A 27,255-nucleotide genomic window follows, 5' to 3' on the forward strand; every position below is an offset into this window, starting at 1 on the left:
AGTGAGCTGTAGCTCACGAAAGCTTATGCTCAAATAAATTTGTCAGTCTCGAAGGTGCCACAAGTACTCCTTTTCTTTTTGTAAATACAGACTAACATGGCTGCTACTCTGAAACCTTTTTTTTTTCCCAGCTGATGTAACAATTTTATAGGCTAAATTTTGGACTTAACATGCTTAAATGTTCAATTTTTAGTTAATATTGAAAAATGTACCATTATTATATAATGGCATTAAAATAAATGTGTGTTGCTTTAAAAGGGTATTCAACAATGTGTTTTATTCAGTGTCCTTTATCATCAGCCTCCTACAGAAGGAATATCACAAAGCTTTCATTTTCTACCTGCATACTTCTCTTCCAGAAACATTTTTTTCTCCTTTTCCCTGTTTTCCCCACCTTGTTAATCTAAGAGTTAACTAAATGTACATATTGAGAGGTAACTTTGATTTTCAGACTTCTACTGATGTGTCCACAATGAGACAGTTTGAGAACCTTTGCCCCACAAGTAAAGCTTTGCTAAATTCTTCAGGAGGATTTTTGTCTCCAATTTTGTTCCAACAAATGGGGTATATTTCCCCCCCCCCCTTTCCTTAACAGATGAAGACAGGGACAATTAAAGTCCTTGACAATATTGCCTCTATAAAAGAGAATGCTGATGGATTGCTTTTTTTTTTCCTGATTGCAGCAGTTAGACTTACTCAATACTTGCTCTTAAACAAAATCTTGTCTTCGCTTTTATGTTGCTTGAGAGTTAATGTTTTGGACATCCAAAGCGTAGCTTTGTTTACTATGAAGTAACAGGTGTTGTGTAGATGAACGGTTAGTGCGTGACAAGCTGGCATGTGAAGCTACAGTGCATTAACATGCTGCCCATGAACTTCCATGTGGACCTTGCTAGCGCACATTAAAAGTGTCCTCCATCTGCATTGACCTACTCCCATTTCAAAGAATGTTCTTGTACTACGCTTCTTTTTCAGTTTCTCTTAGTATATATCAGACTGGAGATGTGCACCACTATGTGGAGAAAGGAACCACTAGCATATGCAATCCCATAGTTATTCCTATTCTTCTCAGCAAACCCTCAGATAAACTTGGTAGTTGACTTCTTTGCTTGACCTTTATGTTGTATTCCTGTTCTGTTCACCAATGGCATGTGTTAGTGAGTTCATAAGGTCCCCAAATGGGGATTTGAGACAAAACAAACTTTTTTGGTGGAAAAGGTTTTGTCCATATAGAAATTAATTACTATATAGTAGAACCTTGGAGTTTACGGACACCTTGGGAATGGAGGTTGTTTGTAACTCTGAACAAAGCACAGTTCGGGCTCCAGATCTAACAGCTGACACGCCAGGCCATGCTTCAACAGCAGTTGAGCTCCCTCCTCAGCTCCAGCAGGCAGCATCTTTCAAGCTTTTCCACTTTCCAGCCGTGTGTGTGTGTGTGTGTGTGTGTGTGTGTGTGTGTGTGTGTGAGAACAGTACGTCTCCCTGCTGGCTCCAGCTGCCTTGGGCTGGCAGCCCCCGTGTCGTTGTCATTTACTGTAGCTGTAAGTGGCTGCCCTGCTTGTGGGGGTGGCATTGGGAACAGGCAGCCCAGATGTGTCTACCTTTTAAGATGCAATACAAGCACAGTACGTTATTTTCCCTTTTTGTCTCTGCTGCTGCGTGATTGGTTACTGCCGGTTTTTACATGGTGTCCGGTTGCCTTGTCAGTCTGTAACTCTGTTCATATATTTGAGGTTCTACTGTACCCTTCTGATTATTAATGTTGTCTGTACTTAAGGCAGTGTGATTTATTTACATCCAAAAGGGAAGACACTACTTCTAGAAATGCTATGTATATGATGAAACTGAGATAACACTAATGACTTCAGGAGTAAACACATCTGTTAGTTACTACACTATATTTCCAGGAAAGAAAGATGGAGATTGCAGTGAGTGGACTTAATGCCACGAAAGCTTATGCTCTAGAGACTAAAAATTTATTAAGGTGTCATCAAGTACTCCTGTTCGTTTTTTGTCTCAAAGAAATAGCTTTACAATGTGATGTTCCTCTGTGTGCTGCTGTTTCAAAGTAGTAATCTGACTATAAGATCCCTTGGGTTAATGCCTTGGATATTTTCTACAATACTGTATGGGTTCACTGCAGCCTCTTATTGACTTTTGATTCTTGTTCTGGAATGGATTAGCTAACTTCAAGGTTTACTTGCTCCTAGATGTTAATTTTGTGGACCTTTCTTTACCAAATCAGTTTACATTAAAAGATGGCAATGAAAGAGACCTTGTCACCCTTCCTGCTAATCTAAAATGAAATATTTATTACATGTCACTTGTGTCAGTCTGAAACTTGCTGCTACACAGGTATTATTGAGTTAAGTAAATTTGGGTTGGATATTGTTAAGGAACAAATGCACCTACAGATGCAATAAAATTGCAAGAACTATCATTTTGTCAGGGCATAAAGTGATCACTAAATACTTAGGAATAAATTTACGCAATATATGATGAGTTATACGTCTTCTCTGAAGCCTTTGTCGTTGGTGACTGACAGAGGATACAAGATTAGATGACAGAATTGTCATTGGAACAGATTTTGTATTAGAGTTGATGATCTTGAGGTAGTCTCCAAAGTATAACCATTGGATCTGAAGAATATGAACTAGATCCTACAATCCTAATTTGAGGAATAGTCAACAAGCTGAAAAACCTTCTGTAACTTCTATATGACTGACTTGCCCTCTGTGTTCTCCTCTTCCCAACCTTAACAAAAGCATCACATTTTCTTCCAACACTAGCAATCCAAACTCCTATTTATTTTGTCTGTGGTAAATCCAGAAAGGCAGAAGTACTACCAGGGTAGAAGTTTTACATTTTGACATTTGTTTATTCCTCTTATTACCGCACAAGTCAGTGGATGTAGTATTTTCTTTCCCCTCAACTCTTCAGTTTTCGAAAGAAAACTAATTATTTTGTCTCACTACTGTGTTCCCTCCTTTACAGCAGAAGGCTCTCTGGTGTACTTTCATGACTTGCCTCTACAATCGCTTCTCAGCTAAGTCTGTTAGGTCTGTCTTTCTGCAACACTTCTGAGATAGCTTAGGGCCTCCTTACTTCTTTTCTGGTGTCCTTTAAATGTCTGCAAACAGCCTCAAACAAGAACAATCAGTCAAATTACAATTCTTTCTCCATTTGTCTCACGCTTCCTAATTCTTTGAGAGTAATTGTCCTCCTTGTTGCATGCTTAAGCAAGCATGTAACCACCCTCCTTCAGCACCAGGACCTGCTTTCTAGCCTGTCAGGGAAATGTGACCCTGAGTGTTTGATAGTGTAGGATGACTGACCTGCCAGTGTCCAAGCAGTAATTTTCATGAAAGGGAATTCTTATCTGAACCAGTGTATATTTACCAATCCTGCTCCCCACTCGGAATCTAACATGAATAATTTTGGAAGAGTAATGGAGGACAGTAGCATGGCTGCTTTTTCCCAGAACAATGTAAACTTTGGAAATGGAGCCCAGAGTTCTCTTATTTCTCTAGTATTCTGTATTGTATCTGTACTTTAACACAAGGTTTCTAAAACAGTTATTCTCTCTGGTTCTGTGGCCACTCTCATTGATGTGATCTGTAGAAAGCAGTGTTCCCTCAGATGGATTTTTGAGATTTTAGTAATGGACTCTAAAATTTCTGTGATCAGTGCATTCATAATAGGGCTATGCATTTATCTATCTATCTATCTATCTATCTATCTATCTATCTATCTATCTATCTATCTATCTATCTATCTATCTATCTATTTATGACCTAGCCCTTCTCTGGGATTCTTTGAGCCATATTCCAGTGCCCTCAGATACTTCATTTTATAGCCCCACCTTGCCTGTGGCACGGGGGTATGCTGAGGTCAGGGCTAAAGTTCCAAGTTCTTCTTGGCTGCAGATCAGTGAAAAGTTCTGTGAGGAGACTGGAACTGCCCTAACTTCTTCTGGGCCCACCAAAGTGGCCAAGAATCTAGGAGGCACAGAGGTGTCTTAAAGCCCCATTGTGGGGCCCTGTCCTGCTTGGATAGTTTCTTCTGTGCTATTGAGAGGCTCATTGCAGAATCTAGCCTTATAGTTGAGGAGCTATTTGAGGTACGGACTTTCTTTATTTCTGTGTGTACTAGTCCTGTCATATCTTCGGGCCCCATTCTTAATAGTGCATCTGGTCCCTACTGTAATATAAATATTGTTATGCTCATGCCTGGTACTAATTTAGGCCTGGGAGCTTAAATTCAGATATTTGTTAGATGCTAAAAATCATGGTCTTAATAAACACACTGAATTTGTCTCCTAACAATCTGTAACTTACTAACCTGCCTTTGTCCGAGGACTGCAGAAGTGTTAACTGCCCACTTCACTTTGAATTGTCTCTTACAACATAACTCCTTGTGCTAAACAATTTGTTCCACCTGGTATTTAGCTCTGCGTTTCTCAGACCTTAAGGTCTGGTCTTCACTACAGAGTTAAGTTGACGCAAGGCAGTTTATGTCAACCTAACTGTGGAAGCGTCTACACTTAAATTTGGCTCCTGAATACCTAACTGCCCAGCTACACCGACTTAATAGCTCCACCCCACGAGCGACATAGAATCAAGGTCAATGTAGCTAGATTGACGCAGTGTCAGGGTAGTACTACAGTGCTTACATCAACTGTTACTGGCTTTCAGGAGCCATTCCACGCTGACAGTACAATTGATGCAAGCACTCCTGGTGAGTATGCATGCCACCAACACAAGGACTAAAGTGTAGTAGCACACAAGTGGCTGTAGCAGCTGTATGCTGACAAAAATTAGGTCAACTTAATTTTCTAGTGTGAATTAGAAAGCTTGTCTCTTAGCAGCAGAAGTTGGTCCATTGAAAGATATCACCTTACCACCTTGTCTCACTACATTTTATGGGAGATATTAAGTATTGGCCATCTGTCTTTTATTATGGAGAATTCTCGCTGCTGGAACTAAAGGAAATCCATAGTAGTTAAGGCAAAACATTTTACTAAATGCAATTGCTATCTGTCCAAGGCCTTTAGAGAACTTTACAAGCATTAATAAGAGACTCTCCACTTCAGTCAGAAGTAAAATTTCATCTAGAGTCTGCAGATGTCAGGGAGAGAAAACCGAGGAGTGTCTTAACAAGGAATATACGAATGATCCTTCCGGATCAGACCAGTGATCCAATGAGTCATCATAGAATATCAGGGTTGGAAGGGACTTCAGGAGGTCATCTAGTCCAACCCCCTGCTCAAAGCAGGACCAATCCCCAGCTAAATCATCCCAGCCAGGGCTTTGTCAAGTCTGATGTTTTAAAAACTTCTAAGGAAGGAGATTCCACCACCTCCCTAGGTAACGCATTCCAGTGTTTCACCACCCTCCTAGTGAAAATGTTTTTCCTAATATCCAACCTAAACCTCCCCACTGCAACTTGAGACCATCACTCTTCGTTCTGTCATCTGCTATCACTGAGAACAGTCTAGATCCATCCTCTTTGGAACCCCCCTTTCAGTTGAAAGCAGTTATCAAATCCCCCCCTCATTCTTCTCTTCCGCAGACCAAACGATCCCAGTTCCTCAGCCTCTTCTCATAAGTCATGTGTTCCAGTCACCTAATCATTTTTGTTGCTCTCTGCTGAACTCTTTCCAATTTTTCCACATCCTTCTTGTAGTGTGGGGCCCAAAACTGGACACAGTACTCCAGATGAGGCCTCGCCAATGTCAAATACAGGGGAACGATCACATCCCTCGATCTGCTGGCAATACCCCTACCTATACATCCCAAAATGCCATTGGTGGTCTTGGCAACAACAGCACACTGTTGACTCATATCCAGTTTCTCGTCCACTGTAACCCCAGATCCTTTACTGCAGAACTGCTGCCTAGCCATTCAGTCCCTAGTCTGTAGCGGTGCATGGGATTCTTCGGTCCTAAGTGCAGGACTCTGCACTTGTCCCCGTTGAACCTCCATCAGATTTCTTTTGGCCCAATCCTCTAATTAGTCTAGGGCCTTCTGTATCCTATCCCTACCCTCCAGCATATCTGCCTCTCCTCCCAGTTCAGTGTCATCTGCAAACTTGCTGAAGGTGCAATCCACACCATTCTCCAGATCATTTATGAAGATTAAAACCAGCCCAAGGACCGACCCTTTGGGTACTCCACTTGATACCAGCTGCCAACTAGACATGGAGCCATTGATCACTACCCGTTGAGCCGACGATCTAGCCAGCTTTCTATCCACCTTATAGTCCATTCATCCAGCCCATACTTCTTTTAACTTGCTGACAAGAATACTGTGGGAGACCGTGTCAAAACCTTTGCTAACGTCTAGGAACAACAAGTCCACTGCTTTTCTCTCATCCACAGAGCCAGTTATTTTGTCATAAAGGCTATTAGATTAGTCATGCATGACTTGCCCTTGGTGAATTCATGCTGAGTGTTCCTGACCACTTTTCTCTCCTCTAAGTGCTTCAGGATTGATTCCTTGAGGACCTGCTCCATGATTTTTTTTCAGGGACTGAGGTGAGACTGACTGGTCTGTAGTTCCCAGGATCCTCCTCCTTCCCTTTTTTTTTTTTTTTTTTTTTTTTTTTTAAATGGGCACTACATGGCTTTCCTGATTTCACTCCTGCATGCCCGAGCAATATTTTTATACTCCTCCCTGGTCGTTTGTTCAATCTTACACTTCTTGCAAGCTGCTTTTTTGTGTTTAAGATCAGCAAGGATTTCACTGTTAAGCCAAGCTGGTCGCCTGCCATATTTACTGTTCTTTCTACACGTCGGGATGGTTTGTCCCTGTAACCTCAAAAGGATTCTTTAAAATACAGCCAGCTCTCCTGGACTCCTTTCCCCCTCATGTTGTTCTCCCAGTGGATCCTGCCCATCGGTTCCCTGAGGGAGTCCAAGTCTGCTTTTCTGAAGTCCAGGGTCCGTATTCTGCTGCTCTCCTTTCTTCCTTGTGTCAGGATCCTGAACTCGACCGTCTCATGGTCACTGCCTCCCAGGTTCCCATGCACTTTTGCTTCCCCTACTAATTCTTCCCAGTTTGTGAGCAGCAGGTCAAGAAGAGCTCTGCCCCTAGTTGGTTCCTCCAGCACTTGCACCAGGAAATTGTTCCCTACACTTCCTGGATTGTCTGTACACCACTGTATTGCTCTCCCAGCAGTTATCAGGGTGATTGAAGTCTCTCCTGAGAACCAGGGCCTGTGATCTAGTAACTTCCCTGAGTTGATGGAAGAAAGCCTCGTCATCTTTTGGGGGATGGAGGGAGGGAGCAGTGCCAAGATGTCCGTACTGAGGCATCTTCCTTTTCGGTCCTCCTGTTCTTACTTTTAGGCCATGGTTAGTGATCATTTGCTGTTTTAAGCTTTTTTTGAGAGCTTAGAGGAAAGGGAGGAAGTGCCCCTTTGAGAAATGGAAGGCCTTTTCTCCTGATCAAAGAGCAAGCCAGTTGATGACTTTATATACCAAAAGTCCTGGATCTGTTGTCAAGACTTACCTTGATACATTTTGCCATGTCTATCTAGCTTTAAGCTATAGATTCAGAGGCACTGAGGAATCTCAAGGCCTACCTCTGCCTTTTTGTGGATTTTTCAATGTTTTCCTGAAAACTTGTTCCTGTTTACCAGTAAACTCACTTGCAGAAGAACTCTGTGTGTACTGTTCTAGAATAAGCAGTTACAAACGATAGTCTCATTATCCCCCTAATTAAGGGCAAAAAGCTTTTGATCAGCCTGCGCTGTGCAGGAGGTCGACTAGATGATCAGAGTGGTCCCTTCTGACCTTAGTATCTATGAATCTATAAGACTGGCATGGTGAAAAGATGCCCTTATTGGAGCCAAAGAAATCTTTTTTCTCTTCCTCCTTCTGGGATTGCTCCAACTCCCACTGGTTTCCTAACAGGTGTTATAATACACTGTTCTGGATATTCTACCAGTCGACTGACCCCAGGAACAGAAGTAAGCTGGTAGAGTCTGCCAGAGTTTTCTTAACCTTAAGGAAGGAGGCTGCCTCCTTTTTCTTTTTTGGGTGCATGTATAGTGACAGCCTCCTTGATCCATTGGTAGAGTTTGAAATTTGGGATCATAGTGCTAAAAATAAAACTGCTACCACTTGAGCTCAAGGAGCAAGTTGCTTAGCTGGCAGGGGAGACTCCCTGTGTTACGGACCAGCCATTTTCCTAGTATGTGTTACTCTGGGTCCTGATGCAAGGAGAGTCAGTTGTTTCCAACTAAGGCCAGAGTCAGTCATATCTTGCAAATTCATCAATATAAATACTAGCTTTTTTCTGCAAAGAAGGGCCAGGAAGCAGCACTAAGTCTACAAGCAGCAGGCAGATTTATTTCCATGAGTACGTTCAACACTTCCTTAGAGCAGTTGCGTTGATTTCTCCCATCCTCCAGAACTTGGGGATGGGGGAGGACGGGACTCAACCTTGGAATGTTAACTTAATTCTAAATGCTGTCACCCAAAGTACACCTCTGCCTTTTCCTCCCCCCTCCCTCCCCACTCCTCATTAACTTCTGCCTTGGTGAGAAGTGTCTCAGAATTCTGCTATATCTAGAATGTTGCTTTCATGCCCCAAGTCCTTATTATACAGATAAGTGAAGAATAACGATACTGTTGTATCCATTAGAGCAGTGGTTCTCAAAGCTGGTCGACCGCTTGTTCAGGGAAAGCCCCTGGCGGGCCGGACCGGTTTGTTTACCTGTCGTGTCCGCAGGTTTGGCCAATCGCGGTTCGCCACTCCAGGCCAATGGGGGCTGCGGGAAGTGGCACGGGCCAACAGATGTGCTGGCCACCCTTCCTGCAGCCTCTATTAGCCTGGAGCGGCGAACCGCGGTCAGTAAGAGCCGCAATTGGCCGAACCGGCAGATGCGGCAGGTAAACAAACCAGTGAGGACCAGCTTTAAGAACCACTGCATTAGAGGGACTAGCTAACAAATTAGATTTTAGAGCACCAAACACACAGCTCTATAGATCTCACGTTACCCTTCTGAAGATTGTGATCTATTCATCCTAAATTTCCTGGCTTTAAAGGGCCAGAAGGCTTCAAAGTCCTCACACTCCAACTCAGCCATATGAAAACTCAGAGGCCTGTGGAGTTGTTTCCCTCTTTTCAAGAGCCAGAGCTTATTCTCTAAAGGCAACAGCAACATGCTGAGCAGAGAATCTCCATTGTAAAATGGAGACGGCTGGTGGGGAAAGATACTTATGTAGGAATAAATTCTACAAGATAGGTTTTGGTGTCTTTTTTTGATGCATGCTTTGTTAGAAGGATGCTGCAGGTAGTAATGTCTAGAAAGTTGAGTAAAATCTCTATATAACTAAACATAAATTAATAGTTTTATTTAGGTTGCTAAGGTAAGCATCATAAGGTTCCAAAACTGGATTGTGACTGCATCAGCAAAGGTGGTTGCAGCAATCCCTAGTGTGTGGAGGATGTCATTTTGTTCCACACAGCATGACCTCATGCACATGGTATGTATGAGGTCATACTGCACGGGGATGCCATTTTGCTTTACAAAATGGGATTCTCCACACAGCTTGACCTCGCACGCACCATACATACAAGGTCATGCTGTGTGGAGAATGCACAGCATGAAATCACACACGGTACACGTGCAAGGTCACTCTGTATGAAGGACAGAGGATGCCATTATGCTCATCAAAATAGAGTCGTCATTGCTGCTTGGGGTCCTGGGAAGGAAATAAATTATTAAAATTGGGTCATGTTGGCAAAAAGTTTGGGAACTGCTGTTTTATGGTTTTGTACCATCTTACTTCTGCTCCTTGTGTATATGCATTCAGGCAGCAGGAGAAAGTGGCTGCTAGTCCCATGTGCTTGCCAGGAAGAGTTCGAGTTTTTTCTTTGTTCGCTACTCCCTCTAACTGCTGCCTAGTGCCCGCCCTTCTTGGGTGAACTCCTGCACCATGTTGTATCTCCTGAAATAGGAATAAGGTCTTGGGGCTATATGCCAGGGCTGGGTTGGGAATGGATTCTGTCCCTCTCCTCTCCTCTCCCCCAACCCTGATGCTACAAGTGTTGTGGTGGTTCCCAGAAACTTGCTGCTACTTCTGCTTTGGCGGTGGGGTGGCCCTTACTTTTTAAGTTTCATGTGCAGTTGACTTTAGCATAGTGCAAAATTATAAGGACCTAAAGTGAGAAGGAAAATGCTGACTTTAATAGTTTAGAACACAGCTCTCATGTTATATTTGAAAGGCAGTGTAGTCTTGTGGATGGAGCACTAAAATGGGACTAAGGAGACTTGGGTTCTATTCCTGGCTCTGCCATTGACCTCTTGAGTGATGTTGGGCAAGTCACTTCACTGCACTATCCTTTCCTTTCCCCCATCTGTAAGGGGGAGAAATGTTATGACTATCCCTTTTGTAAAGTGTTTTGAGAGCTAGTGATGAAAAGCACTATATAAGAGTTAGATATGTTTTATATTAATAAAATTTTAAAAATATTTTATGGGTCTACTTCAAGGCAATTAGGTGTTAGCTTCTGAAAAAAAGTAGCAAGAAACTTTTTATAAATGAAAGTGTTAAAGTAGCCTAAATATATGGGAATATTGGTATCTAATTGTTCTTGCCTATGCATGTTTCCTAAAATGCCATTGTGGGTATGTGTACTTTCCTGCACGTGTGCGCGCGCGCGCACACACGTATTTCTCATGCTTACCTGAAAAATTCCATTAGGAAAGTCCACATCTGTCCCCTCTGCCCCTACTCTTTGCTGGGGCAACATTTTAAGCAGTGGGACAAAGATTGATAGCTCTGTTGGAGAACATATGCTATCTTGCTTGGTTGTACTTTTTAGAAGAACGAAACTAAGTCCTTTTTTAAAAAAAGATTGTTTTAATGTCAAGATTAAAATATCCTTGGAGTTTCTAAAGTATAGGTACTTTGTGTATTAGTTATTCTGTTAGACCTCTTATTGATAAAGAGAAATTGATGGCCGCCTAGCTGCAAATAATAAAAATCTCATTTCACTTGCTATGTGCAAACAGAATATATTGTCAGCAATATACACATGCTTTAAAAGGCCACTTTTTTCCAAAGATGAAAACAAGTAATTGTAAAATAGGGAATTTTCAACAAAAGGGGGTATTTGCAGTGAGGTCCCATAGAAATCTGTTCTTGACCCAGTGCTTTTTAACATCTTAATCAGTGATAGGGAAGAAAATATAAAAAGTATACAAATTGGTGAAGTAGTAAATAATGATGTGGCCAGGCCAACTACACAAACCAACATGGATCACTTTATACAGTGGCTCATGTAAACATGAATTTTAATATAGCCATATGCAAGGCTGCTTATTTATATAATATGAACAAACAATGTAGGGCAGACTAGTAAAATTAGGGGTTTACACCTGAAAAAAGTGACTTGGAAAAAGACAGTAAATAATCAGTTGAACATGATCTTCTGCTGTGATATTGTAGCTCAGAGGATGGATATATAAATGGGAATATTAACTAGGAGTAGGGAGTTGGTAGAGTCTCTGTATAGGGCACTAGTGTGGTTGCTACTAAAATAAGGTGTCCAGTTTCAATTTCTACACTTCAAAAAGGATGCTGACAAATTATAAAGGGTTCAGAAAAAAGTTAAAAGAATTATTTGACACATGGGAAACACGTCTTGGACTTACTTAGTCTCTATTCACTTTATCTAAGAGAAGGTAAAGAGTTGACTTGAACACTGCTACAAGTACTTGAATATGAGAGATTTTTGATGGTATATGGCTTGCTTAATCTTGAAGAAAAAGGCATGATGAGATTCAATAACTGGAAGCCAAAGCTAGACAAATTTAGACTAGAAAAAATGTGTTTTTTTTTTTTTTTTTAACAGTGAGAGTAATTGACCATTTGAACAGCTTACGGAGAAATGTGGCAGTTCTCTATTACCTGCAGTGTTAAGACTGCATATCTTTATAAAATTAGATAGGTTATAGCTCCAACAGAAGTTGTAGGGTTGATGCAAAAATTGATGGGTAAGGTTCTTTGGACTGTTGTATAGGAGGTCACATTAAATTATTGTAATGGTTCTTTCTGGCCTTAAACTATGAATCTATATCTGTGGCAGCAGGTATGGAATTAGTCAATCTGAGGGGTTCTGCAGTGGGTAGGTTACTCCCAGCATGCTAATAATGGACAGATGTGATTCTGTCCCTCTGTGCTTCAAACAGGTTAAAGTTGTGTGATTAATTTGTGGGCCTTTCTAATGAATAAAAGGAAATTTTCAGGCAAGCATCGATAAACTGCTCTGTTTCTAGCACTATTGGCTTCAGAATTGGCCCTTGCACCTGTTACTGGTCCAGAACTATTGTTATGTACTTGAGGCTCATTCTTAAATCTTGAAGGACATTCTTTTTTGACAGCATCAGTTCAATTTACTAGCTACAGGTAATACTTCCTTTTTGTTTAATAAATTAGTTGGCTTTAAATTCAGAATATTTTGATTTCTTATGTAACTGCACCCTTAAGATAGTCTTATTTAAATAATTTTTAAAATGCGGTCTTTGTGCATTTCCAATGGATTTTCAATATCAATACAAATAGAACTTGACACAAATAATGAGTTTAAAAATTAATCTGGTAAATAAGTAAGAAATAAATCAGTTACCATAATACATTTATTCAGGTTCTTTACTTTTCTTTGAGTTCTGCTGTATAATTGCTAAATAAAGGTAGCCCTTGTGGTTTGCAAAAGGAAGCATCATATTTAATGTAAAGGCTATGTTTAGTTGCAAATTGTGTTTTAGCGGTTACCAGTGAATAAGAATCAATATTTCTTTAGGAAAATAACTAAAAAGTACAAATGGAAAACACGATTAAAATCAATCCATCTTGGCTAAAGGTAAGCTATCTGGATTCTGAGGTCTCTTTAATAGAGACATTGCTTGGAAAAAGGAGCATTGAACCTGTGAATTTTTCCATGCTATTGCTGCATACTGCATTATATGATATGAATGTTCTATGTTCACTAAAGTAAATCTGTTTTTTATGATTAAACAACAATCCTTGTACTATAGGACCAGTGCAAAAATGGTTTTGTAGTACCTTTCAGTGCATCTCTTGCTCCAACCCCCTAACCTCCAAAGGGAACTACTTTTTCCAGATTTAAATGTTCCATTAAGCATATTTTAAATCTAACTATATTTTAGCCTTTTTTAAGTCCGCATAGATAATTATTGGTCATTGATTACAGTAACTTAAGCATACATTTTTATTTAAAAATTGGCTTATCATATGTATATACAGTGTTTTAAGTAAAAGTTGTTTCTCTTGATTTAGGAGGTGATAAGATTGTGGACTAAAATGTGATTAATGTTCTTTGCAGATGTTGTTTTATAGGCTTCAGAGGCTTTCTGAAGTAGACAGTCTAGACTGTCTGTCTGCATTCTGTTACAGCTTTGATCCTTAATTAAAACAGTTGTACTACATTTATCATGTTCCGTTTTTAACCTCAGAAAATTCTTAACTCTGATTTTATATATATATTTTATTATATTTATATATGTGTGAGGGCAATTGTCCTAGTAAAAGCTGCTATTTAGGAGAGCTTTTATGTTTCACATCTCCAGCAAGTAGCAACAAATAGTCTTCTGCCTCCCAAAAACCTTGAGTTGAACATTCAGCTGTGTTTAGATACTTTAAGTGTAACTTTACCGTAATAAATTCACTTAAATTCACCAAAAAAATTAGTTCAAAATATTGCCATTATAATTATTTTTGTTCCTTATGTGCTGGTACAGTGCCTAAAGATATTTGACTTCTAGTTCAGTTTCTGATGTGTTGGTTTCTCCCTCTCATTTTGGTCATCTATCCTTGTGATGTTTTTGTTTTGTTTGCCAGAGCTCTGATACCACTGACCCACTTGCCTGTCACTTCCTCCAGTACCACCAAGACTATATTTTCTAGTCCCTATTCTTGTAGTTGAGGATGACTGAACAGCACTGCCTTCAGGCTTTAATAGGGTAAAGGGGTTATACTGCAGCACTGCACATGGTGTAAGAAGCTAAACAAATACAGTTGTTAACATCTGATTACCTTTCTGAATTGGGGCTTGGTGTTCTGCTTCTGTAGAATTCATATTCCACCTCCATTTTGGGGAGCAAGACTCCAGGACTGAAAAGGGAGTCCATGTTCCCCAACTAGCAGAACAAAACAATTTTATTCTATCCGTCTATATAAACTCTCTCTCTTGGTGATGCTTCATTAAATGCACTACTGTTGGAAATGTAGTTTTGTCGTCATAAAAAAAAATGTTTGATTTGGTTAGCTGCTTATTTAGAAATATATTTAACTTTAAAATCAGTAGCATGCAAATTCTCAATTTTAAGAAGGAACATTCAGTACTCGAATTAGTATTTGAACATTAAGACATTGAATAGTCATGTGAAATTAAAACTGCACATTTATAATTGTCAAAAATTGTTAATACCAGACCATTGTAACAGTGGAAAAAGTGTGTGCATAAAATTGATAAAAATTATATATCAAGATGCAATGTATGAAGTTTGTAGGATCAAATTGTTATAGGTCACTATTTATAGTGCAGTAGCATCAACATCCCCATCAGTGATCAGGGCTACATTGTGATAGATGCTATATAAACACAATGAAAAAGACCATCCTTGCCCCAAAGCTCTTAAAAGCTATATGTATGGCGAGATGCGACAGATGGCTAAGACAAATAAATGACTATTTAATTTAGATAAGGCTATTGTAAATACATTCAAACAAGGAGAGTTAGGGTTGCACATTTTGTGCTGAACTTTGGTACTGCCTGCTTTCAGTGTTGAGCCATGCAACGTTAATATTGAATTAAGTTATTTATTTGCATTTATTACATATAATGTTGAAGTCTGTAGCAATTAGTATTTTGGCATTCCAGAAAAAAGAGACTCTGTGTGGAGAGCCATACTGAATGGGCGGAGTATCAGCCTGCATCTTAGCTTATATATCTAACTATGCTAGAAAAACTTAACTGGCTATTTTTACTTCAGTGATCAAACAAGAAAATTGTAGTAATGAAATGCCGACATTAAGTTTTGTATTGTTAATCTCAATGAAGTGAATGTGGCTGACACTGTCCCCTGCAGATTTAGGAAGGGAGCACTATATCTGTTCATACATGGAACAATGTAAAAGCTTGAATTGAAACTTTTATTTCCAGTCTCCCTGGAAAGTCTAAGGTCACCAGAGAAGTGTCAAAACATAATATGTTGCCTTAACTTTTCCACCCAAACTAGGGCTCAAAGTAACTTAGGAGCAGTTTCTTCAAGGCTCTTGGGCTGAAATGGGAGGAAACCTTGTCCTCTGTATTGCAGATGTGATGCATTAGTGCCACCACTTTGCACCCTGTCCCTGGGATGTGACTGAACCTCTTAACACACATGTAGGACAAATATAGAAAACCTAGGCTTTAGCCTTGTTGGAGTGCCACACCTGAACTGTGATATAAGCAGCTCTCTTATTTGTTTTGTTATAGCACAGCTCCTCTGCATGAACCATAAAGGGGAAAAAAAAAAAGGTTGTGTGTATATTACAGTTCTCCGTCAAGAGGGTTAGGTTTTGTCGTGGGGAGAGGTCTTCGAACAGTGGGACATCAGGCTGCAATCAGATGTCTTGAGGTTCTGTTGTTCCTCTCTAGGGAAATGTTTACTACATGGGGGAATTCTGCTGCAAAAAATTAAAAATTCTGCTCACTATTTTAAAATTTTGTAAAATTATTTGTCGAAATAACACAATATAATAATGCTAGTTTCAATTATTTTGGTAATTTTATTTCAAAATATCAGCAAGTATGTATGTACCAGAATCTTTTTTTGGTCCGTATTGTTAATTTTTTTTTTTTTTTGACAAATAGATTCCTTACTGGCATATTAATATAGAACTTTGAGTAATTCTTTTAAATTACAATACAGAACTGTATTTTCTGTACCCATCAGAAGCAGTGCAAAGACTTGGGACTTTCAGGGGTAATGGAGGCACTGAGGGAGAGGGAAGGAGCCTGGAGTGAACCTGAAGGGTTGAGTGCACGGGTAGGGAAGAAGTATGGAACAGGGGTTTTTTTTTTTTTTTTTTTTTTTTTTTTTTTTTTTTTTTTTTTTGGTGGGGAGGAGTAGGATAGGGAGCTTCCCCCATGCAGAACCTGGCTGATCACAAGCCTCTCCCATTCAGTCAGGTACATCTGCCCTGTCCCTGCATCTACTCCTCAGGGGAATTCTGTGCCAATGCATGAGCACAGAAAATACATTTTGCCCCAAAGGTGCTGCAGTTCTGCCTTTTGCCCACCAGAGGCCACTCTGGCACCAGAACAGCCTGCTACATTCATGCCTTTGGCTGTTCTGGAATCACAGTGGCCTCTGGTGGGTGAAAGACAGAACTGCAGCACTTCTGGAGCAGAATGTATTTTCTGGAAAAAAAAAAAATTCTGCTAGACACATGAATTCTGCACATGCGCAGTAGTGCAGAATTCCCCCATGAGTAGGAAATAGAAACTTGTGTGGGATGGGTAATATGATAGAGCTTAATGCTGTCTCAATAAACAGGAAGCTGGTATTTCTCTGGTACTAGTAAATAGTTCAATTCCCAAGCCTTTTGTTTGTAGAGGAACACTGTATATTCATGAACTTCTGTGCAAGTGTTGCATATTAGAGGAGAAATAACTTGCCTAGTTGGTCAGCCCAGAAAAATGATAAAATAATTTAGACCTCAGTGTAATAAAATTAGTCCAATTTTGATGTAATTTTTTTTTTGAGGCACAGAATCGGGTGGAACTTTTTTCGTCTCTCCATACACATCTGAGTTTCCTGGGAAGCTTTCATTTTAATAGAATCATGGTAAAATATTTTTTCCAGTATTAACACATTGAAATTAGAGCATGAAAGCTGTTCATTGGTGTGTATGTGGTGGGTTTTTTTTGTGTTTTTGTTTTTTGTTAAACTGTATTTCAGGGCTCTCCTGTAAGGTTAAGTAAACAAAGACAGTCTAGTAGTTGAATAAAATAACTTTTTTTTCCTTCAGATAGGCCAAATTCTTCCTTGACTTGCACTCTGTAAAGCCAAGCCTTGTTGTACCTAATGGAGTTGCATGGAATATCATAATCCTAACTAGATATTATATAGCCATGAACAATTTGGCATGACTGTTTCTCTAATAGAGAGACCAGGTAGGTGAAGTAATATATTTTATTGGACCAACTTCTGTTGGTGGAAGGGACAAGCTTTCAAGCTTCATCATTTTTTTTTTTTCTGCCAGGTATGGAGAAGGAAATGAGTGTCCAACGTAAATAAAGGCTGGGACGGATTAAACATCAAGGGCTCACATGTTTATAGGAGAGCCCTTAAAATGATGTGGGCAGTTAACACATCTGCAGTCTTAAGAGGATGGAGCGTTAGTTGGTGGCAGGGTTTGTTACAAGTTGCTGTAATGAGCCAAAAAAACCACTGTCAAGTCCATGTTTTTAGTGTTTAGTAGCGTTCTGAATTTAAGTTTTCAAGCTCCTCCTTTTGAAGGTAGTGTGCAGGTTTCCACTAAGGATGAGCACTGAGAGGTTTAATATGGAGTGGCTGTTTTGTGAAGTGTTGAGCTACTGTTTCTCTTAAACCTTCATATGGTACCAGAATAAGCAAAGCAATATAATCCTGAATTTAACAGCATTAGGTTCAGCAAGATTCTGCACAAGTTTAAGACTCCAAATCAGAAAATCAGTTTAGAATATGTTTAAGACCATCCCTATTCAAGACACTTAAGTGCATGATAAGCCCTATTGACTTGAGTGGAACTTAAGCATATGCCAAAGTACTATCCAAAATAAGATTTTCCTGAATCAGCGTTTTATATTGGAGGGGACTTCTTGGTTAATTATGTTTGTGTTGTTTTATCATTCAAGATGTTGAAAGTTTAGTTTCAACATCTTTATACCTTTTATTTAAAACAATTAATTAAAATCTGAATTCTGAACTTTTACAAGAAAGATCTGACATGATGTTTTATAAAACAAACGTTCCCACTCAGTCTTGCAAAGAGGAATATTGTGTTGATTCATTAATAACCAACTCTAGTGTTTCTTCTACAGTGCATACTTATTGTGTTGCTGGAGAATTTTGTCTGAATCATGTGCTGTGCACTCCAAATCAATTTATAACGTCCTCATTTTTCATCTTCTGTGTCTGTAAGAATCACACTGAAGTATCCAGCCTAACTCCTCACATCTTCCTACTCTGTTTCCATTGTAGGGATTGGGCTGTAAAAAGCTGCTATTCACCTTCTGTTGGTGGGTGAGAGATGATGAAATTCTGAAATGTTCACCCATATGCAAGTTTCTTCTCCAGAGACTGTCTGGAGAGAGTGATAAGAGTGTCCATCACTTGTGTGTGTCATATTGTTGTTTGTATGTGTAGAGAAGTGAATCACATTTTCAAATTTTATTTTATTTTTTTAACACTGAACATGAGAAATATCTGTTAGTGATTTATGTTGGAACTTGTGGTGTACAGACTGATTTGATGATGAAACAGGAGAAATGTCTGGTAATGCTGTTTAACACAATTGCAAATGGTGGTAAAAGGAACTTAGTTTCAAGAAGTTCATCCTGTTGAAGGCTGAAAGAATTTGGGATATTTTCACACATGGCAGCACGTGGTTGCATGGAAAAGGAGTTGATAAGGTCCTCTATTTTAGAGTACTTTTATGTGACTATGATAGATTTTTACTCTAATTCTTATTTATTCATTTAATCTGAAGACTGGGAAATGACTTCAATTAAAAGAAAACTTTTTTAAACCTTGAAGGTCTTCGCTACAAAATGTAGCCCAAATACCTACATAATTCTGAGGATCTACCTGAATTAGAGTTGCCAGTTTAAGTACTTACGTACAGTTCATAAGCTCAGAATGCTAAAACAGCAGCTACCAACCAGTACTAGGAAGTCCTCAAGAATGTAGCAAAACACCTAATCAATCAGTTCCTTTCTGGTCTTTTAGGTAGGCTAGCTTTTTTATTTCTGCTTCACGAAGATTATATCCAGAGAGTCATTGCTCCGAACGTTTGTGGAATTTTTGCTCTCATCATGCTTGTTTGTCCACTTAATAGTCAGATCATTTGAGAGTAATTAGTTTATGAAGGTCAGTTTATTCTATTTCAGGGGAATGTAAAAGATTCTAGTTCCCATTTTACACAGTGTATGAAAGTAAACAAAACATAGATTTTTTTTTTTTTACACCAAATTCCGTGTTCTGTTACCATCACTGTCGTCATTTTGCTCTGAAACATTATGTTACGATTTTATACTGCAACCCATCACACTAGTAACACAGTGCCTTCCATGTAAAATCAATAGCAAATTCCATGGTGAACTTCATGGAGCCTCTGGCATGTCCTCCTTTTTGGGGTCAGAACTCTGCTTGGGGTACGTGGTGTTGTTTTCTTTTTTTTTTCTAGTCTTGTTGATTTTTGGGGGATGGGGGGTTTGAATTGTCACTTACAGTGGCAGGCCTTTTCAAAGAAGAAGACATTGCAGCATTTCCTAAAGAGAGACTCTAGATTTGCCTGATCTCTTCTGGAAGATTGGTGAGAGGATCTAGCTATGGAACAGGGAATGTTTGTTTTGTTCCCAACTTTCGCATGTTTCTTCGTGGACTTTGAGATAGATAGATATAGATATAGATATATAATATAGTCCCTGAGTATGGCTATAATGGTTAGTGTTCAGTAGATCAATGAGTCTTGGATATAGCTGGGGATTCATGCATTAATTACTTTAAAATCTTCTGATGAAGTGAGCTGTAGCTCACGAAAGCTTACGCTCAGATAAATTTTAGAGTAGCAGCCGTGTTAGTCTGTATTCGCAAAAAGAAAAGGAGTACTTGTGGCACCTTAGAGACTAACAAATTTATTAGAGCATAAGCTTTCGTGAGCTACAGCTCACTTCATCGGATGCATTTGGTGGAAAAAGCAGAGGAGAGATTTACACACACACACACACACACACACACACACACACACACAGAGAGAGAGAGAGAACATTTCCACCAAATGCATCCGATGAAGTGAGCTGTAGCTCACGAAAGCTTATGCTCTAATAAATTTGTTAGTCTCTAAGGTGCCACAAGTACTCCTTTTCTTTTTTCAGATAAATTTGTTAGTCTCTACTCCTTTTCTTTTTGCGAATACAGACTAACATGGTTGCTACTCTGAAACCTTTAAAATTAGGATTAAGGCTTTTAAACTGCGCTGGAAGCTGACTGAAAACCAGTGGAAGAAAATATTACAATCATTGTTCAACTGATGCTGCCAAAACTCCTCACTCTCACCATCCTGAGGGGATACTGCTTGCTGGTGGAATCCAAACTCTCTCTCACTCAGTGAGAGGAGTTTCTTACCCTTCAGTAACTATTATTCTTTCAGCCCAACCCTTCAACCCAACTTTCATCTGTGCTTTTTGGAGTTCATCTCCTCTGGACTTTGACTTGTCAGGGAACAGAGGGAAGGTTTTGCCACTTAAGCCTTCACGCAAAAAGCATGAGGAGGCACAGGAAACATGCTGAGAGATATGGCTCTTTATGTGTGTGTGTGTGTGTGTGTGTGTGTGTGTGTGTGTGTTCCCCTTCAACCTCTCATCAACCGTTATTGTTGGGTAAGTGTAGGCATGAACTGAGGGTCAATTGTATTAACTTGCTGAGGTACCAGTTAGTTTTTTTTTTTCTTAAAGCTGAAATCCAACAAATTAGATTTGCCCATTTGGTAAGTGCAATAGACCAATATTGGAAAGTAATACAATTAGGATAACCTTTTTTTGAGTCCAGAAAGCCCTAGCTTATTAATTTATCTCTTACATTCTTTTCAGTTCTGTTTCTATCTTGGACAGTATTTCTCAGATCTCAACCAATCAGTAGATTGTGGTTCTGGGCAAATTAATTCAAATATGAATTGTTGACTATTTACATAAGGGTAACTACCACAGATGTTTCAGGCAGGTACTGAACACATGCATGCAGTCTTGTAAATGATTAGCATAGACCAGCTTTAAATGGTCTTTCCCCCTTGTGCTATGTAATCTACATTTCTGGAGTGTGACAATCATTTGGAAAGGAAACCAAAAAAATCCTTTGTAGTTCCTATAAACTTAGAAGACCTAGTCATGCATTCTTTGATTTTATGTATAAGCATTTCACCTTTTTTTTTTTTTTGAGGTTTACAATATAACAAGACATTATTTTGAAGGAACAAGGTTAACCACATATGGAGAATAGTACCTTTTGATTCATAAGAGGCAAGCATAGCTTCACATCTGGAGTGAAACTGTTGATTGGAGTTTTTTAAGATATCAGGAAGTTTGACCTCTGGAAACTTTAGTTTTGTCTGGGTCACATTGAAAATTATTTCCTAAATATCTCATTTGAATTTGCCCCTAAAGCCAACCCTTTGCCACCCATTTCTAGTATTTAATTTCCTGTAGATGGACAAAGAGATGGGAATCCTACCCACATTCAAACCATGCGAGGTTCCTGTCTAAGAGTTTAACAGTATCTTGATAACTTAGTTAAACATCAGCCTGGAACCCCTGGGTACATACTTAGACAACTAGCCTGAGCTGCTGCCTGTGCTACCATGGCTATACTGCTATTTTTAGTGTTCTTGCTGGAGCAGAACTAGCAGGGGGACATCTACGTGAGCTAGGAAGTGTACCTCTAAGCTCAGATGTAGGTGAACTCTATGCCATTAGTTGGGTTATTTTTTCAAGCTTTTCTTCGCAACTACAAGGGTTAAACTTTTTTAAAGAGCTGAGCTAATGAAGTAATCACATGACCCTAGGAGATGGAGGGGGTGGTCTTAGACAAAGGCCTACAGTACCTATACTTTAATTAGGGGCGGGCAAACTTTTTGGTCTGAGGGCCACATCAGGTTTCTGAAATCGTATGGGGGGCCGGTTAGGGTAGGCTGTGTCTCTCCTCAAACAGCCAGGCCTGGCCCGGCCCCTGTCTCCTATCTGACCCCCCCTTCTCGCCCCCTGACACCCCCCTCCCGGGACTCCTACCCCACCACCACCATCCTGCTCCCGACCACCCCTGGACCTCCCACCCCTGACTGCCCCCTGCCACCCGATCCAACCCACCCCATTCCTGACTTGCCCCCTGGAACCCCTGCCCTATCCAACCACCCCTTCTCTCTGTCCCCTGACACCCCCCTGTTCCCCACCCTCTGACCGCCCCGTCCCCTATCCACTTACCCCCTGCCCCCTTACCGCACTGCTTAGAGCACCAGGTCAGGCTGCGGTTTTGCAACTGCGCCGCCCGGCCACCCAGAGCTTTGCACCGGCGGCTTGGTGCGCTGAGGCTGTGGGGGAGCGGGAACAATATTGGAGGGGCCAGGGACTAGCTTTCTGGGCCAGGAGCTCAGGGGCTGGGCAGGAGGGTCATAGTTTGCCCACCTCTTCTTTAATCCCTCCCTTGACAGAGCAGAATGATGTAAAGGGTGCTCGTTGTGAAGTGTCGGTCTGTCTGCATTTAGTGGTCAGTGCTTTGGAATTTAAGACCCCCATTATTTGACTAATACTTACTGATTAAGCTCTGTCCTTTAGCCAATAAAATCTTTGGTTACAGCCATGTAATGAAAAGCTGTGCCAAAATTTGTCCCGTATTTGGTAAGAAATATTTTCCTGCCTTTCTACAAATCTTGACAAGCTATGCGTTCAGGCTATATAATGAAATTTAACAGAACACTATTTATTTAAGCTATTGTTTTGTTTCAGCACCTATTTAGAATGCATGCTAACTTTAAATATAAAAACAATTAATGAGAAAAGAACTTGAATATTAATAATAGAATCAATATAAGGAGCTTATATGGAGTCTGATTTTTAATGTTCAAATGTGCTTCAGCCTTCAGAATCCAGTGGTTTAACATTAAATTATTTTTAATTCCAAATAGGTGCCATACTAGGCAGATCGGAAACACAGGAATGCATCTACTATAATGCTAACTGGGAAAAGGATAAAACAAATCGCAGTGGCATTGAACCTTGTTATGGTGATAAAGATAAAAGACGACACTGCTTCGCTACATGGAAGAATATTTCTGGATCAATTGATATTGTGAAACAAGGTTGTTGGCTGGATGATATCAACTGTTATGATAGGTGAGAAAATTTTAACTATCTTATGTATAATGCTTTAAACTACATTTACCAAAAAAGTGGCTAGTTAGGAGAAAATGTTGTTCACTATATTATAAGACAGAATTTTTGGATTTTAGGTGCCTACAGTTCCCACTTAAATTTGTTAACAAAGCTTTTACTGTAGTTAAATACTTTATCTGGCATGTTGGAAAAATAGAGGGTGCCAGTAAGTTTGTTTGTTGTTTGTTGTTTGTTGTTGTTTAAATTCCTGTTTAACTAAGAGGCGCAACTAGATGGCTCTGTGCTGCCCCCACTCATGGCCTGAGCACTGGTTCCGGGAATTTCTACCTAGCCACACCTCTACCCCCAGGGCAGCACAAGCAGCCTCCTAGCCATGCGTCTGCCTAGAAGCAGCAGGGACTGGTCACTGCTTGCAGGGAGCCACCTGAAGTGAGCGCCACCCAAATCTGGCACCCCCCACCCTCTCCTGTGCACCTGCTGAGAGTCCCCTTCTGCACTCAGATGCCCTTCCAGAGCACATGTCCTGCACCCCCTCCCACACTGAACCCCTTGTGGCCGTTCTTTCACCTAGGAGCAGCAGGGACATGTCACTGCTTCCGGGGAGCCAGGCAGAGAGCCTGTTGGCCCCACACCAACCGGTCTATAAACCAGACTTTTCAATGAAGATCAGAAATACTGGTTTATAGAGCTTTCCAGTTGGTAAAGTGCCGGATAACACAGCTTGTACTATAGTTGGACATATTTTCAGAGAGGCTGAATACTTTCATCTTCCATTGAAGGGACAAACTTTTAAGCATTCATATTTTTTTAAATTTTCCCTTCTAGTCCCTTTAAGTTTATTTTAAAAGTGCTGCTTATTATTGAATGATTTAAAGTAAAGTATTCAAACTAGTGCCTAAGTTATACTCCTGGGATAGAATTTTAAAAGCATTTACTTAGAAGTCCAGCTCTCACTGGACCCTAAACCATTATTCAGACATGTCAATATATTACTTGATTTGTCAAAATTTCTGAGCACCTAGAAGCTCCCACTGAGGCCGGTGGCAGCTTCAGTGTGTTCATAATTTCTGAAATCCTGGCCTATTTTGTGAAACTGATTGCTAATCACAGATATGTATAAGCAATAACACACACAACAGAGTTGTATTGGGAAATAAGTAGGCATTGGTTGGGTCCTAGGCCAAATGCTAAATATTACAACAGTCTAATTGATCGCTATATGGTACTCTGAAGAATTCTTTTGAAACTACAAAATTTGTCTTTATACCAACATTGGGAGAGGGAGGAGAAGGAAGAAAAGAATGCATTAAATTTATAGTATTGTATTCGCATTACTAAAATGTTTCCAAAAAGCTTGAACAAAACCTTTAATAAAAAAAAAAAATCTTACAAATCTTCATATCTTTAAGTAAAAAAAAAAAAAAAAAAAAAAAAAAGTTCAACTTTCTTTGTATCAGTGGAGGAAAGTGATATTCATTATAGTCCTCTTTACCTCATAAAGAGGTTTTATAGCTTTAAGTTTGTCAGTAAAATGCAGTTTAAGGAAAAGTTGTAATTCTGATTTGCGAGTTCCTCAAGAGGTAGCAAAGCATCTATAGAGTAGTTTCCCTGCTCTGACTGAAGTAATGCTGTGCTGAAGAGAAAAAGGCAGTTTTTATGAAATCTTCTTAACTGCTATGTACAGTATTGTAGAAATGTATTTCAACCATTGTGGGAAGGTAGTTAGACTATGTTCCTTTTCCGCGGGTGAGGGAGGGGTAGGTTTACAACTTGAGATTTAATGTTATTACTATCAAATTTTAAAACTTTAAGGAGCGATTTTCTACAGTGCTTATTGTTGGCCTAATACTCACTGGAAATCCATGAGAATTTTGGCACTAATTACAAATGAGAGCAGAGCTAGAAATTTTCAAGAGTGCTTGGAACTGCCTCACTCAAAGCTTCCTATGAAGATGAAAAAAATTTTTGGAAGGAGAAGTCCAAGGGTGTGGGAGCAGTGAAAAGTTGAAAAGGAGGAGGAGTAAGACTTTGTGTGAGTAAACAAAATTGCACTAGCATAGTTAAACTGGTACATCCCCAGGTGGATAATCTCCTCTCAGTGTAAGAGTGGCTTTTTCTTTTAGGACAGGTTTAAATTACCCCATGTGAATGTTTATGGTTTTTGTACCGGTTAGTCTTTTTTCAACAAATGAGTCAATCTTAAGGGCTTGTCTAAACATGGAGTTATTCAGGAATAGCTGTTGCACTGCAAATTCACACTTTACCTTGATCCAAACTAACTTTCAAGTGTAGACGAGCCCTAAGTTAACTGGTGCAATTCCACAGATGTTGATAAGCCCTAAATTTTCTAGAGAAATAACGGGAACTAAGGAAGTGTCTTTAAATATAATAAACACAGAAAAAAGGATCCGCAAAAAGAAAAGGAGTACTTGTGGCACCTTAGAGACTAACAAATTTATTAGAGCATAAGCTTTCGTGAGCTACAGCTCACTTCATCGGATGCATTTCATGAGCTGTAGCTCACGAAAGCTTTATGCTCTAATAAATTTGTTAGTCTCTAAGGTGCCACAAGTACTCCTTTTCTTTTTGCGAATACAGACTAACACGGCTGCTACTCTGAAACCAGAAAAAAGGATGAAGAAGTAGGAGAGAATGCTAATCTTTTTTCTTTGTAGCATACTATACACAGCATTTAGCGAACAAATTTATAAATATTAGAAAACTTCACTCCGGTTGTTAAATAACTGTTGCTTATGGTAATAGATCAATATTATCTACTGCATTTCAGTAAACAAATAATTCTTTTTTGTCTTTGTGCCAGGACATCACTTGTATTTATTATCAGAATACAAGATTTCTGAATACAGTGTTCTAATTGAAACATTAAAATATCTGTTGTATATAACTTTATTAGTTGGTGAAGGACTATTTAAGTTCATTAAACTTTTAAGCTTATGGTATACCAAACGCCAAATAGTGCCAGTCAAAGAATATCAAGCAATGACTGCATTATGGCAGAAACAGTAAATTGCAATTATAATAAGCAAATCTTATATTTGTATATAAAACAGCAGCCTTCACCGATTTCTCCGACAGATTCAAACTCTTTCTAGAATTCTTCACTATTTTTTGTTCTCTGGTATAGAGAACACTTCCGTTGTCTTACCTTCTCTCTCCTGAGTTCTTAGGGGTTTTTTTGGTGGTTTTTCCTCACCAATTTATGGCACGTCTTTTGATGTGTCATAGTGTAGATTGTTACTGCAATAAGCTCTGGCTCTGGGCAAAGTTAATGTTTGGCTACACAGAAATTGCCTGTATTTTTCCTTTTAAAGAGTGTTTCCCCCATAAGCCTCGCACTGAGGATTTCATGGATAAACTCAAGTCATTCAAAGTACTCCATTTTATTTATTATGCCACATTTAAATTGGGTTTATAAATTGTTAAAACCTCCCCCTAAACCATTCCCTCCCCTTGCAAGAGGAATTTTTGAAACCCAACTTGCTGGTGGCTTTCTTGGGATGCTAGCATGTTTGCAACTTGCAAGGTTAGGAAGAATATGTCTGTCATCAAAGTTCATCAATGCTATATTTCTGCAAATGGAAGTAGACCTGTATTGAAATATATTTTCTCATCAGAATACCATGCTAAATTGAGAACGCCATCTTAGTCTGGTGGATCACAATTTTCAAAAGTTAATTTCCAAGGTTAAATTTGTATCTAATTATGCAATTATTTGCTCTTGTACAAAGGAAGTCAGTTTTAAATGAACAAAAATGACTTTTCTGGTGCTCTCTTACAGGACTGATTGTATAGAAAAGAAAGACAGCCCTGATGTGTTCTTCTGTTGCTGTGAAGGCAACATGTGTAATGAACGTTTTTTCTATTTTCCAGAGATGGAAGTAACACAGCGTAAGTTGGTTTAACATTCTAAAGAAATGGTTTTGCAGTATTGTTCAGAATACAGTTTCTCTATATGTTTAGGAGAGAAGACTTTTTTCCAAAACATTCTGTATAGCTTCTGTTTCCCCTTTTCCAAACATACATGTGGAAGAGGTTTTTTTTGGTAACTATAGTGGTTCAGAGTTGG

General features: G+C 39.5%; 1 protein-coding gene across 2 annotated transcripts in view; it reads left to right on the plus strand.

Annotated features, from left to right (window-relative positions):
* The window catches only part of ACVR2A (activin A receptor type 2A), a 119,230-nt gene that overhangs the window by 34,001 nt on the left and 57,974 nt on the right, over positions 1-27,255 (plus strand). For both annotated transcript variants that reach the window (XM_038421158.2, XM_038421157.2), the window contains exons 2-3: positions 22,961-23,168; positions 26,968-27,077. In XM_038421158.2, coding sequence (XP_038277086.1) covers positions 22,961-23,168; positions 26,968-27,077 — 318 coding nt within the window. The remainder of the gene's footprint in view (positions 1-22,960; positions 23,169-26,967; positions 27,078-27,255) is intronic.

This window comes from Dermochelys coriacea, chromosome 11 (genome assembly GCF_009764565.3).
Source record: "Dermochelys coriacea isolate rDerCor1 chromosome 11, rDerCor1.pri.v4, whole genome shotgun sequence".
Taxonomy (NCBI): Eukaryota; Metazoa; Chordata; order Testudines; family Dermochelyidae; genus Dermochelys; species Dermochelys coriacea.